We start from the raw sequence: 14,318 nt of genomic DNA, 5'->3' as shown, positions 1-14,318 counted from the left end.
AGTAAATAGAGAACAATTGTTTGTGGCTTCTCATGATGTAATATGGGCACTCACTGGAATGATAATATATTCCAAAGCAGCAACGGGAAGCACCGCTTCACTTACCACGGCGCAGTTGTGGGATTCACTGGTTTTTAGATCAGATGAAAGTACAAACGGCTTTCAAAGGCAGCGGTTAGACAAGTACAGGGAAAATTCGCCTACTAGCAACTATCAAAACTGAAAGTGGATACACTGCCTGGCTCAGGAAGCCTCTCAAAGCTACTGACTTCCAGAAGCTGGAAGCTCCTATAATAAAATCATTCTAGATATTCCTTAAAAATACTTTTTCTTTAAATACTGCTATTGACCTCACTCAGAAGCAGGATACAAACCTAGACTAACCCTTGGTGTGAGCCAGTATCCTGTGGAGACACTGAATTCACGCAGGTACAGGGAAAAAAGATGCCGAAAAACTCCGAGACCGCAAAGAAAACCAGTGCAATGATTTTAGGGGACTGGAACCACCGTAATTCAAATATGCAGGTGCAGGTACTGCCAGGTTCTCCAGTCCACTGAACTACTCTGTATTTCTTTGACTTATTTTCTAAAAAGCAAAGCTTCCCAGCTGTAAGAGGACCACTGTGGGGATGGCTGTGATGGCTGGCAAGCAAAATTAATCCAGAGAAACTGCGGTGCTCCTGGACTGCAGCGAAACTTTTAAAACTTTTAAAGGCAACGAACACCAAGGGCTCCCTTCTACAGGTGCACAACGGCCATACAACAGCAGACCTCAAAGTCTGACAAATTCTAGCATGAATTTTATAGCGAGACGTGCGTGTTTATCGGTCTGCATCAGCAATAGGGCCTGGTTTTGAATGACAGGAAGGAGAACCAGCAATATCCGATCTCTAATCCCACCTGTCAAATAAATTCTTCCGGGACATTGGGCAAAATTGTGGTGTTTTCCCATCTTTAAAATGGGGTACTAATAGTTATCACACCATGATCTCGCCTTTTTATAATTTTTTTTTTAATTTACAGAAAGGATATAATAAACATTTATCAGTCTTCCAACAGCCTTGAAGTGATGAACTTTTTAAATGTAAAATTTAAAATGCGTATTACACTTTTTAAATTAAGATGACGGGTGGCAAATGTGGAGGGGGACAGAAAAACCACGATTTGATAAAATCCTAAGGTTATTTAAAGGAATGTATTAATTTACAACAAATGTCAGGCAAATACTGTGATGCGCACACACTTTAAGGACCTCTCAGTAATCTTTACCACGGTAAGAATTACAAAGTCCTTACTTCTGTAGTTTGAGGTGTTTCATTGGTATTTGGATGAACTTTGTGTTTTAAAGTTTACTAGAGTTTAAGTGTCGCTGTAGAAAACAAAATTTATGGGTTTAACAGCTAAGGGATGTTAAACGGTCATCAGGAGAGCTTGCCATTTAATCCGCTTCGCTGCTAATGCCTAATTATACTTCACAGAGGAGCCCAGCTAGATTACTGAGAAATGTAATTTTTAAGGCCTCTAAACAAAGGTCTTTAAATTTTAATAACCAATTTAGTTCTCTTTTCAAAGTATTCTGGATAACAGACAAAAGAAAAACATAGTTTGGGAGTCTACATAACACTTCATTTCAGTGTTCAGGTCCTGTATCTGACCGACAAGGAATTCTCTGTGCTCGGTAGCAATTTCAAAATATTTTATACCAGTCAGAGAGCAGCCTCTCATCATCTAGAGCTAGGGAGGTTGGTTCCACCAAATCTGCCGGTGATGACCTATAAAAAGGGCCTTAATACCCATCAGAAGCAGAGCGGCTGGGAATGCTTCTGCCAGATATCCGTCGTACTGGGCCACAGCCAAACCTGCCAGGGACTCGTTCCAGGATGCTCAGTTGCTATTACACTCCATCTTTATAGAGGGAGACCTACCTATTTCTCCCAAACGAGTCAATTAAAAGCGATCTGCCCACCCCAGATGTTGGGTGGAGCGCAGAACACGGTTCCTATCCAAACCAGAACCAAGGATGTGAACTGTTCAACAAGTCCACTGGTTACAAGCACACAGAGCCCTGAGGGGTTTTGGCCAACTGACATCTGAAGGAAAATTGGGAAGGGGATGCAATACCTGTCAGGAAGGTGTGTGAAGGAAGGGTCACCAACTTTAGGGTAGGTGAGGGCTCAGAGTGCGGGAAGGGGTATTCTTTTGCTAGAGAATTTAAAAAAGAAGTTGCTGTCAAGGGTTAAAAATAACCAAGAAAAATAGAGAATAGGTAAGAGTTAAAATGCAAAAAGAAAAAAAAAAAAAGAGACAGATAATATGTAAACAATCCAAATAGTGGCACATCTTTGCAGAACAATATGAAACAGGTACAGGGCCAAATAAATGTCAAACGTTATTTAGTGAACTCCTTTCCCCCCACCCTTCACCCTTTGTCTGTCAGTGCCTTAGGGACTGATCCTGAGACGCTCCTGAAAAGCACTCCCACGGACAAACAGAGGGAGCTCAGCACCTTACAGGAGGGCGCTCAGTGTCTTCCTGGGCAAGGTTGAGAAAAGGGGTTATAAGAAGTGGCTGGGGCTTACTGCTGTACTTGTCTGGGTGCCAGGTAAGAAACTCACAGTAGCTGTAGCACAGGCTATAACGGAGACATTTCTTGCAGAAAGGAATAGTAAGTGCAAGAGGAACACATACACCTAGTTTTGCAGGGAAGCATGTTGGTGCCTGATATATAGGAGCAACTGTTAAAGGCCTGTACGTCCTTTCTTGAGGGTGGATAACTAGAACGGTGGCAGGGGTAAGGAGAGCGCAAGTTATGCATGGTGCACTGGGTGAGTTAACACTCTCCTAACATTTTTCATACATTGCGTGTGGTGTGAATGGTGTAACTTGCTTGTTTGGAGCAGATCCTCCTGTCTTCTTCTACCTTCTCTGCTTCTCTGCCTCCCTCTGAACATCTTCCCTCCTCCTCCCCATTGCGTACTTGCCAAGTGTCCTGTTGTATGACAATAAATCCATGTGGGTGAATACTGGTTGCTCAACACATTCAAACAGGTGAGCTGTGCTCTTCCACTTTCCCCATTACAATTACATAAAAGTAAAACAAAAAACAAGAGACATCTGATTTGCGAGAGGTAGAGGGCCTCTTCATGTGTCGCGTGAACTCTCTCGTTTTGGGCCACGCAGCGCAGCCACGATGCTTACCTGCTCTGAGTAGTCATTGCCATCAACGTCGTCACTGTTGGAATGACCTCCCGGACTCTGTACATCTATTCCATGGCTCTCCAGGATTGCTGCTTCTTCGAAAAAAGCAAATGGATCCCTAATTTATCTGATGCATTAGAGTAATTAAAAGTAACTACTTTTTTTCAAGATGTTAGAGTAACTGGAAGAACAGAGTTAGTTCTTAGACTCCTCCTCTTCACTCTCCAGTATTTGGGAAGGTAGCACATGTACAGATACTGGTTTGCCTGAAATCCTTCCCTGCCAACTAACAGACTTGTTTGCAAGTAAGAATCCTTGTTTTCCAGCCAGTCCTATTAGAAATTAGCTTAATTTCTAATGCACTGGAGTGGCAAAGGCATTCCCTGTAGATCTTCCCACATAGTTTGGACTGGCAGGACTTGAGGGGGGCAGGGAGTGTCTGAAAATAGATGGAGAAATTTTTTAAAGCACTTAAGGGATTTAAAAACATACATATCTTCATCTTCCAGTAAGATCCATGCATCTAAAGCTCCCTTTGGCTCTTTTTAACCTCTTTCCAACCCTCCTCCCCATCCAGCACAGATACAGCTATAACTCCGTCCACCTTGGACTCTGCTTTGTTCCCCCCCAGCCCTTCGCCACATAGGTTTCATTTTTAAAAAGATAAGCGTAGGTTAAATTTCAGTAACGCGTTACGTGATGTAAAGAGAAATTTGTCTTATTCACAATAAGAAAAGAAAGAAGCAGACAGCAAACATTTGACGTTTGCAAAAATAGCGGTTAACAGGCAGGTATGGATCTCTCTCTACATACTGCAAATATAATTCTGCATAGTATCTGAGTGAGTGCATAAGATCTTGCATGCACTGCAGAAGTTTGTCCAATCCTGGCCACTAATGTGAGTTTATTCTCATTAGAATGTGTTACGCTGAGGTCTACTTCTTACAAGTTCAGAGTCACTTCTAATATCCTTACGATCACCTACTCACGCAAAGAACCTGCAGGGCTAACTCTGAAGTGATTTTTGTTTAATCCTGATCATCAAGAAAAATTATTACTTTGTTCCAGCCACTTGTCACTGCGCAGCCCCTCGGAAAAAAAAATAAGGGGCGCAGATGTAAGCAGAATAAGCGGTTGGCTTGCAGAACCTTTGGTCCTAATGGCTGTATCTGAGATGTAAAACAACTCATCTGGACTCTTAGATCCCTGTGGGGTCTTGAGGATGGCAGTAAGACAGACACCCCCAGGTTTTGGCTGAAAAAACAAGGACATTTCAGTGGAACACAGACACAAGGAAAACTTACAACCAGATAAAAGCTCTTCACAACAGCCACTTTTCATTTAAACGGCATGCTAAGGTTGTGAACTCACAATCGTCTCAATCTCCCTTATTTCCAATGCAGATATTTTGAGGGTTTATGTTCGATTTTATTTCGGATACCCAAAGGAGCCTGAGCATAGGGAAATATGATTCTCCTTCTGCCAAAAGAATTCTCACTTTGGTTTTTAAAACTGATCTTCCAGTAAAATTTCATAACTGCATCATTTTTCCTGCACTGATGATGGAATTCCATGAATTAAATTTCTACTCGTATTTCAGAAAAAATCTGGAACAGCAAGAGACTAATTTTAAAAATTGCTCCACATTTCTATTACAAAAACGTCAGAACCTCTAGTATTTTCTTTAGTACAATCTTAGGTAATTTCCATCTCTCCTGAGTAAGTCTATGTACTGACCCTTGAAAACAGGCTCTCTGATACATTACCGATATTGGCTCTTCTCTTGATTTCCTTTCTTCTGTTGGCAAACCAATTGTACACTTTAAGGGAGGTAACTCGCTCCAAATCCGATAACTTTTTTCCTATGAAAGTAATGGGGAAATAGAAAACACAGCATTGTTACTCACTGGTTCCAGAGGTAGGCAAAAGACCCTCACACATGTGATAAACCCCTGAAATACTGACAGCACTGAAAAGTTATTATAACTGAGAATAAAGAATTTTATGACTCAAAGTACTGTGCCCAGATGCTATAGTAACAAATGCCAAATATCGCTCTAAAAACAAAGTAGCCTTTCTTCTTTTTTAAAAAAAACCCTGAAATACTGGAATTTCTTTGCAGCTTCAATCAACTAAATCCAGAGCCATGGGAGAACAGAGGGCTGCTTTTCTAGTTCAAGCACAAAACTGAGATTCAAAAAAACTCAAATTCAATTCACAGCCCTGCCACAAATCGCATACCCTTGGGCTAGTTCTCTTACTATGCGCCACGAGGATATAGTTCAATGACGTGTTTTCTTCAGCAGCAAAACAAATGAAGAAATTTTATGTCATCCCCTCCAATCTGCTTTCCTTCCTCTCAACCACCAGCCGCTGTCGTGCTCCCGCAGTGCTAATCACACCCTCCCAATTACACCGGGACACTTGCGATCTTTTGGGAGAATGGGGGTGGATGTTGGAAACCAGATCACCGGAGTTTTACACTTTAAATTTTACACTTAAACCAGAAAAAAAAAAAAAAAAAAAAATCCCCACCAACCACCAGGCAGCTACAGGAAACAATGCCTTTTTCTGATCACCCACATAAAAGAGGGAGAACTGGAGGGATTCAGCATTGCAAGTGGAAACCTCTTCAGTTGGCCTCGACCCTATATAAAATATTCAATGTAGCTGCATCCTCAGTCCTCTTCAGGCTGCATGGGGATGAGACTCCCCTGCTTCAGATTGTTTCTCAAAGTTTATTTATTCAGCATTCAAAATATTCATGTAATTGCAGCAATCTGCCAACTTAAATAAATAAGGAGAGAGGAGACGAGTGAAAGAAAGAAAAATCTGAAAATAGATAGCTACGCTGTTTCCTAATGCTTTGCATCAGTACCACTCATAACATTTTAGCAGCCCTGAGACACAGCGTTTAAGCAGTTTGGTCCAAGTTGTTCAAGCAGCCAGCAGCGCAGCCAGGAATAAAATCCTAACCTCTTTGGTGCTCTACCCGATAGATCATTCTGCTTCCACAATGAAAAGACAAGAGGCAACACAGAGAAGATGCAACAAAGGAAATTTTGACTAGGTATTAGGAAAAAGTATTTTGCCATGAGAATGCTCAACATCGTGGAACAAGGGCCCAGAGGCGGGAAGAACTCCGGTTTTGGAGATATTCAAAGCTTAACAAGGTTCTGCCTGACCAGATGATCTCCAGAGGTCACTTCCAGCCTAAATTGCTCTAGGATTCTGTGCTATCCTGCGACTGTCCCCATGTTCAGGAGTCATGCCTTACCTTCCTTTTGCATTCATTTATAATCTGGTTATACAACATCTAAATATATCCAAAATACAAGTTCTGAAAACCATGTAAGTGTTTGGTTAGCAAAACTAAGCAAAGGCAGGTGCATCCACTAATACTACACTGAATATTCATGCTCTTCTCCCAAGTACAACTTCTCCAGGAACAGGGAAAATGGGACTTGTTGACCCAACGACAAGGTTCTCCATTAATACACAGATTCTAACACAAGACCCCTGTCTAGAAGCTGTAAAGAAAAATGAAAGACAGGAACGCTGTGCTCCTTACTCCTCCGAGGACCTGCTGTTACGATCTCCAGCAAGCCTCAGCCTGTGAACCTAACATTGCCCATCTGTAAAACAGAACGAGTAAAACCCACTTTTTGTGGAGTGTAATAAAATTCTCAGATCACTACTGAGTGCTTATAGAAGTCCTTTGAAATAAGTGAACGTAAAAAATGAAAACCTTTCATACATGTTTCATACATTTTCTTAGCGATGCCATTCACAAAGCTATATAAGTGAAATGTTCGGGTGCACAACTTGTACTTCGTATCTCAACTGATGGGAATTTAAGTTTCAGACATCAGCATTTAGGTTTGAAAATTGCATTGACTGTCATGCTCATCCAAGTACGGCACCTCTGAACAACACGAGTTATAGAATACTCAAGAAGAAACCTACTACTAGTTGAGAGCGCTACATTTGTTAGTAACAATCATAAAATGGGATTTGCCGAATTTAGCAGGAGATGTTGAAATCTAATTGCAACTGCCTTTGGAAAGGACACCACGATCAGCTCCTCACCTGGCTTTTGTATAACTGCATTACAGGCGTTTGCAATTTCTTCTCTCTTTGCCTCGTCTGGATATTGATTCTCATTGAAGTAACTGCAAGGAGGAAAAAAAAAAGAAGGGGTTTTTTTTTTCAGAAATCAGAGCATGAATGCTTCAAAGCGGCTTCACTAAAAGATGTCAACTGCTAGTTTATGTAACACTTTCACAGACATAATACAGACACAGTAAATTTTAGGTAAACCTGTGTACGTGTAAGGTATTATCGGCATGCGCTCGTATCCACGCAGACCGGCTAAAACTTCCCAAATGCCTCAGATAAATGAATATTATCTCGGCGTTTGTGGTGTCACCTCGGCATTCGGAATATTGTACTAGGAGATACAACAAAGCAGACAACACCACGACTATCAGAGTTAAGACTGTCAAGTGAAGCATCATGTCAGAAGACATCGTAGGCCATGCCTCTGCCTTTTTTTATTATCATTTACTTATCTTTTTTTCCTGACATAGCCCCAGCTTAGCCAGTGTCCTACTAACGAAGGAGCTGTTCAAGATCCCTGGGTTAATATATACACACATACACGCATATATACTTGCATATATTGTGCGCACAAACACACAGAAGTATTGCGGACTTTAGGCAGATAGGGTATGAAGATTGTACAGACAAAATTACACAGTAATACAGTAAGACTTCTAGAGTCAGACTAGTGTGGGTTTTATAAAAAATCACAATTTAAAAATTTTAAATCTTCCCCAGAACAACGTATTGAGTATAGCATATTTTAACAGTATTTTTTTCAGAATGATTGTGATTTTATTGTACTTTATATGAAGTAAACATCCCATAAAAGTTAAATGAAGTAAAAGAGAAAACAGTTTAAGTGCTTTACAAATTTTAATGAACTGATTTACATTCTACAGAGCTTATCAGATTTGCATTAAAACCAACAAAAAGTCCTGTTTACTTCAATCGACTCTGATAAGCATGCCATAAGCAGGGACTACAACATTTTTTCTGTAGATTGTCCATAATACATAATCCTAAGAATTCTTTGATCAACTTTGATCAGCATCAAGTTCAGCTGCTGGGACAGCTGCTCCGTATTTGAAAAGAAGATATTAATTGTAGATCATTTGGTACTGGGAGAGTAAGGCACATTTAGGCAATTATTATTTTCCATGGTCATATTTTTCCTCCAGTGGATCGGCCCCGGTTAATTTATACGGAAACCTGGATTCTGTTCCATACAGCAATTCTTTCTGTCCAACCTTCTTTTGAAAAAGAGATACTAATGCAGATCTCACTATTTCACTTCCAGTTTATTTCTGTTCACTGTAAATACAGATTTTGAACATTCAGTTGGAATTTTAGGTACTGCTTCTTCAGCCCATTGTTTACAGCGTCATTTACAGTTGCAGCTATGCCCACAAACGCGGTCCTATTTCAAAGTTGCTACTCGTTGACTAAGAAATCACACGTTAGCACAGCTAGTTCCACTGCTAACGTGCTTCCACTTGATTTGCTAGCTCAGAGAGCAAACAAAACCTCAGAAATAGCTCCATCTGCACTAAATGAAGGGCAGCCTATGCCTGTACTACCAATTTGGGCTTTGCAGGAAATCACGTGTACACGTAAACATCTACTACTTCTTCCCTGGACTTCATAAATTGCTCTTATGAAGTAAATCCAGAGAGACCGACCACAACTGCAATTCCCACTTGAACCTCCTCTGAAAAACAGCTGAGATATTTGCCATTAGATCTGAAGAGGAGGACACCTGGTTACACTTACTTTCTGGGAAGCTTTAAGTACATAGCACTCTCAACTCTGGCACCAGCACCAGCAGAACGCTCCTTGAATTGTCAGCGAGAGATTTTCTTCCCCCCACCCCGCTTCCAGCGGTATCCCCAGTCTCGGGGGATGGCATTTTTAAAATTCATTCTATCTTCTTCCAGACATATCATCCTTTCTACCATTTAAAGTGATATGTACGTCTTTGCACATTCTGCTCAAAGGGGTCTATACAAAGTTTTTTCCAACCTCTTCACTCTCCAAAAAAAGACTAGAAAATGCATTTTCGAGTAGTTAGTGATGGATGCAGAAGCTCAGGATCCCAGTCCAACTGCCTCATGACCGTGTCTCAGCTCTCCCACCTACACAATAGAGAAAACTCCCCTCTCTGCCCAGAGGCAGGAACTATTTCCTCTTTTAAGTGCCAGGAGGTAAAGGAACGTCAAGACATCACAGCCGAAAATTGCTATACTATTATTTACACGTATATATTGGATTAACCTGGAGTCCTAGTCAAGAATCCAGGTTATCTCCATCCATACAAAAATTAACGCAGCCATAGCAGCTATTTTACAGACTCCCTTTGCCGAACGCTGTTTGTTTTGTTTATACATATTTATCAAAACTCAAGAACACCATGAAAGAAACCCCATCAAATTAGAAAAACTGATGGATCTACACAGTGATGTACTACAACCAGAAGGTGAAACCCTGATACCATGCGGTTTTATGGATCTAGATCATCCATGGTCACAAAACTGCTAGATGATGCCTAACTTTATGGCAGAAATGACAAATGATGTCAAATTAAGAAACGTTATCTACTTGAACTGCCCATTCTTATGCTGATGCGAGAAACTGAGACACCAATTAATGAAGAAAAGACAACACAGGAGGCATCACTGATCTTTCTCTTGGCACGTAACTAAACACCATCCTTTTAGCAAGCCACTGACTGCCATGCACTTTTGCTGGCTCCAACAAAAAAAGCTCACATTTTCTAGTAACAGCAAAACTTAGGCTCAAGTTTACAACTCTCCCGGGTAACAGGAAATCTCGCTGTGATGGAGTTAACTTTCAGAACTGGATGATGAATGAGACACCTCTTCAGGCAAATGGGGAAGTTTTCTTTGTGTAGTCCAATCGCTTTTGTGATTTAGAAAAAACTTGCCACTGACACAGTAGTTCTTAACACGTTTTACAAATGAATAAGCTGTAAACTTTTTTGATTGGATAAAAATGTATTTTTCATCATTCTGATACATTTTGTTTAAATTCAAACACAAGCTTACCTTTTAATGTAAATGTCTAAAAATTTCTACAAGAAAAGTGATTCCCATTCGAAAAGCTGAAATCCTGCAACCCTGTTTTACGAAAAACCACCAAAATTTCAAGACATTTTCACATTTTCTGGCAGCTCTCACGTGTTCATGGAGACCACAAAGCTAAGCAGGTACCAGAGAGGAGCTGGAAGGGAACTACCCAAGTAGTTAAATTTGGTTTCTGTAGTTGGCACAGTAATTTTAGTAGCTGCCTCTCCTTCCATCTGCTGGCTTATTCCTTACCCATATTAATGACACGTCTCCTCCTTCCCCTGTTCAAGCTGCCTAAGAACTTGTCCAACTCTCAACTTTCACCTCAACTTCTGAGAATATTCTTCTCCATGACCATATTGTGCTTTTAACCTTTGACAGAGACTGACAGCTGGTTTTAGCAGAGAAGAGATCACGCTCAGGAGTTTTCAACCTCAAAGGAAAAGGTCTCATAACTACAGGTAACCATACAATCTCAATCTCGACTTCCTCCCTGGCAGTGTTCAAGGCCAGGTTGGATGGGGCTTTGGGCAACCTGGGCTAGTGGAGGGTGTCCCTGCCCATGGCAGGGGTGGCACTGGATGGGCTGGGAGGTCCCTTCCAACCCAAACCAGTCGGGGATTCCATGATTCTATAAGAGCTGATTTTCCTCCTCGTGTTTCATTCCCACCAATTTCAAGGTCTTAACAGGACTTGTGGGTGATATACCATAACACAAGGCACAACATTTAAAGCCTCCCAACATTTCTGGAAAGTAGGTGAGAATAACTGAGTTTTCAAGACAAGGAAGCCATGGAAAAGAATTCAAGACTTCATCGTTGACTGTTTTGGTATGCTCGTGTAGAACTTGTGAACACACTGTGAATTTTTGACTACAGCTCTTCTTGCAAGCAGGAAATTAATTAATCTGCCTCCACTTCTGCTACTTATCAGTCAGGCATACTCTTGCTAAGCGCCAGGGAAAGTACTCAGGATGTCTGACTTTCCCTTCACAGCTACAAACCACAGCCTGTTCACAATCCAAAAAGTTCCATAAAACTACAGATGAAAAATATGAAGCAATATGAACTTAAAAGGGGGGGGAAGAAAGAAAAAGAAAGAGAGCAGGCACAAGTAAATCCTGCAAAGGCACACTGCTTTCTAGACAAAGGGCAGCTGTCAGCTGAATACCTTCAATGAAGAAACCAAATGATCTCTTTTGTAGAAAGTGACAGTGGAGGATTAAAATGAAAAGTGGCCAAATAATTTACATGAGATGAGAATCCATATGATGGTAAAGAACGTAGATATCCTTGAAGCGGTTTCATTTCAATAACACTGAAGCCTAGAAAAATTGCAGATTCAGAGAAACCCTCTTTCTTTCAGGGATAATGTGCTTAGGACAATGACGGAGAGAGAATCCATCTCAGCCCTGGGCTCTGTAATGGAAGTAAATGCATTCCCCCCCACTTTCTACCAAGGTGCCCCTATCTGAATTCCTGCAATAGCTGCCAATCTTTTTTTGCTCGGCTGTACGGCTTCTGTTATCCAGGCTTAGATATCAGATGCATTAAGCAATGCCTCAGTAGTGTTCCTGATAATCCACAGTGGAAGTTTTGCTGCTTCGTATCAGCTTTGCAGCTGCCAGGGAAGTGTTTGAAACGACCCAAGCTACGGAGCAGCGGAAGGACGGGCAGGTTTGGTGCTTTTTCATAGGGCTGGATGTCAGACACAAACAGATAAAAACCCAGAATTGCTCAGAAGACCCTCGGTTGGGAAAAGGCTTAGTTTACAGCATGACATAATGGTTAAAGCTTCAAAGTGTGGAAGTGATTCAAAGTAGAGAGGTTTAAATGTGTTGCAGGGCAACAATTCACCGCGGGTCAGCTCTTACAGCAGAATTACACAGACTCAAGGTGAGGTAATTCAGGTATGTGTACATCGGGGCAAACTCATCGAAAGAAGGATAATTTACCTTGCAATTAATGGGAGGTAAGAATACACAGATGGATATTTATTGAAGAAGTGCTGCAAGTTCAGTCCCTTGCTCAACTTTGTGTTTGTGTCTCTGGGTTCCCACTTCCGCCAATGCGGGAAGTGCCCGCAAGTGAAATATCCCAGCGCTCTTGCTGGGGCTCTAACTCCTCCACCAAAGACCATCTTGCCCAAGACTCGGGCTGCAGTCCAGCTTAACACAATTTAAGCAGGGACTGAAAGGAATAGTCCTATCCTCTCCTTCATTCCCTTTTTGCAGGAAGGTTTTCTGCCCAGCTGCTTCTCTGGTCCAGCCTTCCACACGTGCCAAGAGCAGCGGTCGCGCAGCCAAGGGAGGCGGGCAGGAGACAGCCGAAACACGCAGCTGGGACCAGTTGCTTCAACAGCAGCTCACACACATCCTTCTCAACCGATGCTAAAAGCAAAGCCTGAGTGATGGGCTCGGCGACTGGCCCAGGGACGGATGGAAAAAAAAGAACTGGCCATTTTCCTCAGCTTCCATCTCACCTCTGCTGATGAACAGAAGATCTTGCTGCCACCAGGGACTGAGCTCCCTGCCAAACCCTCTGGTGTCTCAAAATACAGGAGAGTGCAAGCTGCTCTTTTGTCTTCGATAAGACTGCCTGTAATTTCAGCTCCCTATCTAGTTTCCCTTTGAACGGTACCTCTGCTTTCCACTGACAAGTTACATAAAACACTCAAATATAGTTACCAACTTTATCTCTCATTAGTATATTTATCAACCTAGTATCACCCAGTAGCAAGAGGTCATTGTTCCAGTCTTTGTGGCTTTTAACAGAACTATTATTCAGGCTGTCACATCAATGGAAATATTTCTGAAGTTAGACTGTCATCTGTGCCTGAGATCTTATCACTGCATGGCATGAGACAGTCTGTCAAAGAACTGACATTCAAAGCATAATCTCATCGGAAAGTGTAATGACTAGTTTATTTCCCAGTAAATACTGGCCAAGAATATCACTAATGCCATTTTCAGCGAGGTCAACAGATGACACCATCCATTTTATCTACTGATATTTCTACAGATTCTATAATAATGGCACGCGTGTCAGCTAAACAGTGCACCCCACAATATACAGTGAAGTCATCTCTATTTCAGACAGCAAAATTAAAGCTCAAAGATATCCTGTCCGCAGACAAACTCTGACGGAGTTGAGAATTACACTGAAGTGACCATCTTCTTTTTCCCCCAGGACTGAAAACGTAACCACCAGTTTAGGTGCTGCAAGAAACATCTGGCGAGCCACTTTTGCACTTGAGATCTGCCAAGGATAAAAACTGCAGCTCTCTGGACGCGAGCAGATGAAGTTGAGTCTCGACATTCCTATAGCGTCAGCTCAACTAGACCCTCCATCCAGGCAAAAGACAAATTAAAAAAAAAAATCCTAAACCTAGAAAAAACACCGATGAACGCAATTGCTACAGCTCTCTACTATTTTCCCCTATAGCACTACCCTTTAGCTAGGGGCTCTCGTATGTCTGTGGATTTTAAGGACTGAGGAAACCACGGTAGGAGTCCAGCTTGACCTCTTCTACAGCACTGACCAGAGGTCTCTCAGCAATTCTGGCATTAAGCCCAGATCTTCTGTTTGACCTAGAGATATCCAGTCTCAACACAAAAAGTTGGGATTTTATTCAATGCAGTATCTATCATCACTTTGGAATCAAACTGTAGGAATCCTCATTCCTTAAAAACCTACATCACATTCCCAACTCGAGCTTTCAACCCCAGAGTATTACCACACTCTCTGTCTAGGGAGAGAACAGTTTTTAAGTCTCTATAAGAGATGTTTCATTCTTGAACTTCTTTTCATGAAAAGTACAAACCTGGAGGAGAGTTCTCAACAGGATTAAATCACTTAGAACACCAGACAGATATGAATTGTAATTATTTTGCACGTCAGTGTGTGTTCGTGTATATAAATTGCATAGTCATTT

The 14,318-nt window shown here is 41.6% G+C and overlaps 1 protein-coding gene across 19 annotated transcripts in view; it reads right to left on the bottom strand.

Annotated features, from left to right (window-relative positions):
• The window catches only part of HMBOX1 (homeobox containing 1), a 127,647-nt gene that overhangs the window by 17,491 nt on the left and 95,838 nt on the right, over positions 1-14,318 (bottom strand). For 13 of the 19 annotated variants that reach the window (XR_012834974.1, XM_075750357.1, XM_075750351.1 and 10 more), the window contains 4 exons: positions 7,288-7,370; positions 4,965-5,060; positions 3,199-3,293; positions 2,858-2,989 (listed from right to left, as the gene is read on the bottom strand). Coding sequence is in view for 18 of the 19 variants with exons in the window: in XM_075750357.1 (XP_075606472.1) it covers positions 2,858-2,989; positions 3,199-3,293; positions 4,965-5,060; positions 7,288-7,370 (406 nt within the window). In the remaining variant the exon portion in view is untranslated. Of the gene's footprint in view, positions 1-2,121; positions 2,203-2,857; positions 2,990-3,198; positions 3,294-4,964; positions 5,061-7,287; positions 7,371-14,318 lie in introns of all 19 variants that reach the window. The other 6 variants (XM_075750367.1, XM_075750366.1, XM_075750359.1 and 3 more) reach the window with 6 other exon arrangements.

Source organism: Balearica regulorum, chromosome 3, assembly GCF_011004875.1.
Source record: "Balearica regulorum gibbericeps isolate bBalReg1 chromosome 3, bBalReg1.pri, whole genome shotgun sequence".
Classification (NCBI taxonomy): Eukaryota; Metazoa; Chordata; class Aves; order Gruiformes; family Gruidae; genus Balearica; species Balearica regulorum.
This window is presented reverse-complemented; position numbering and strand designations above follow the sequence as displayed.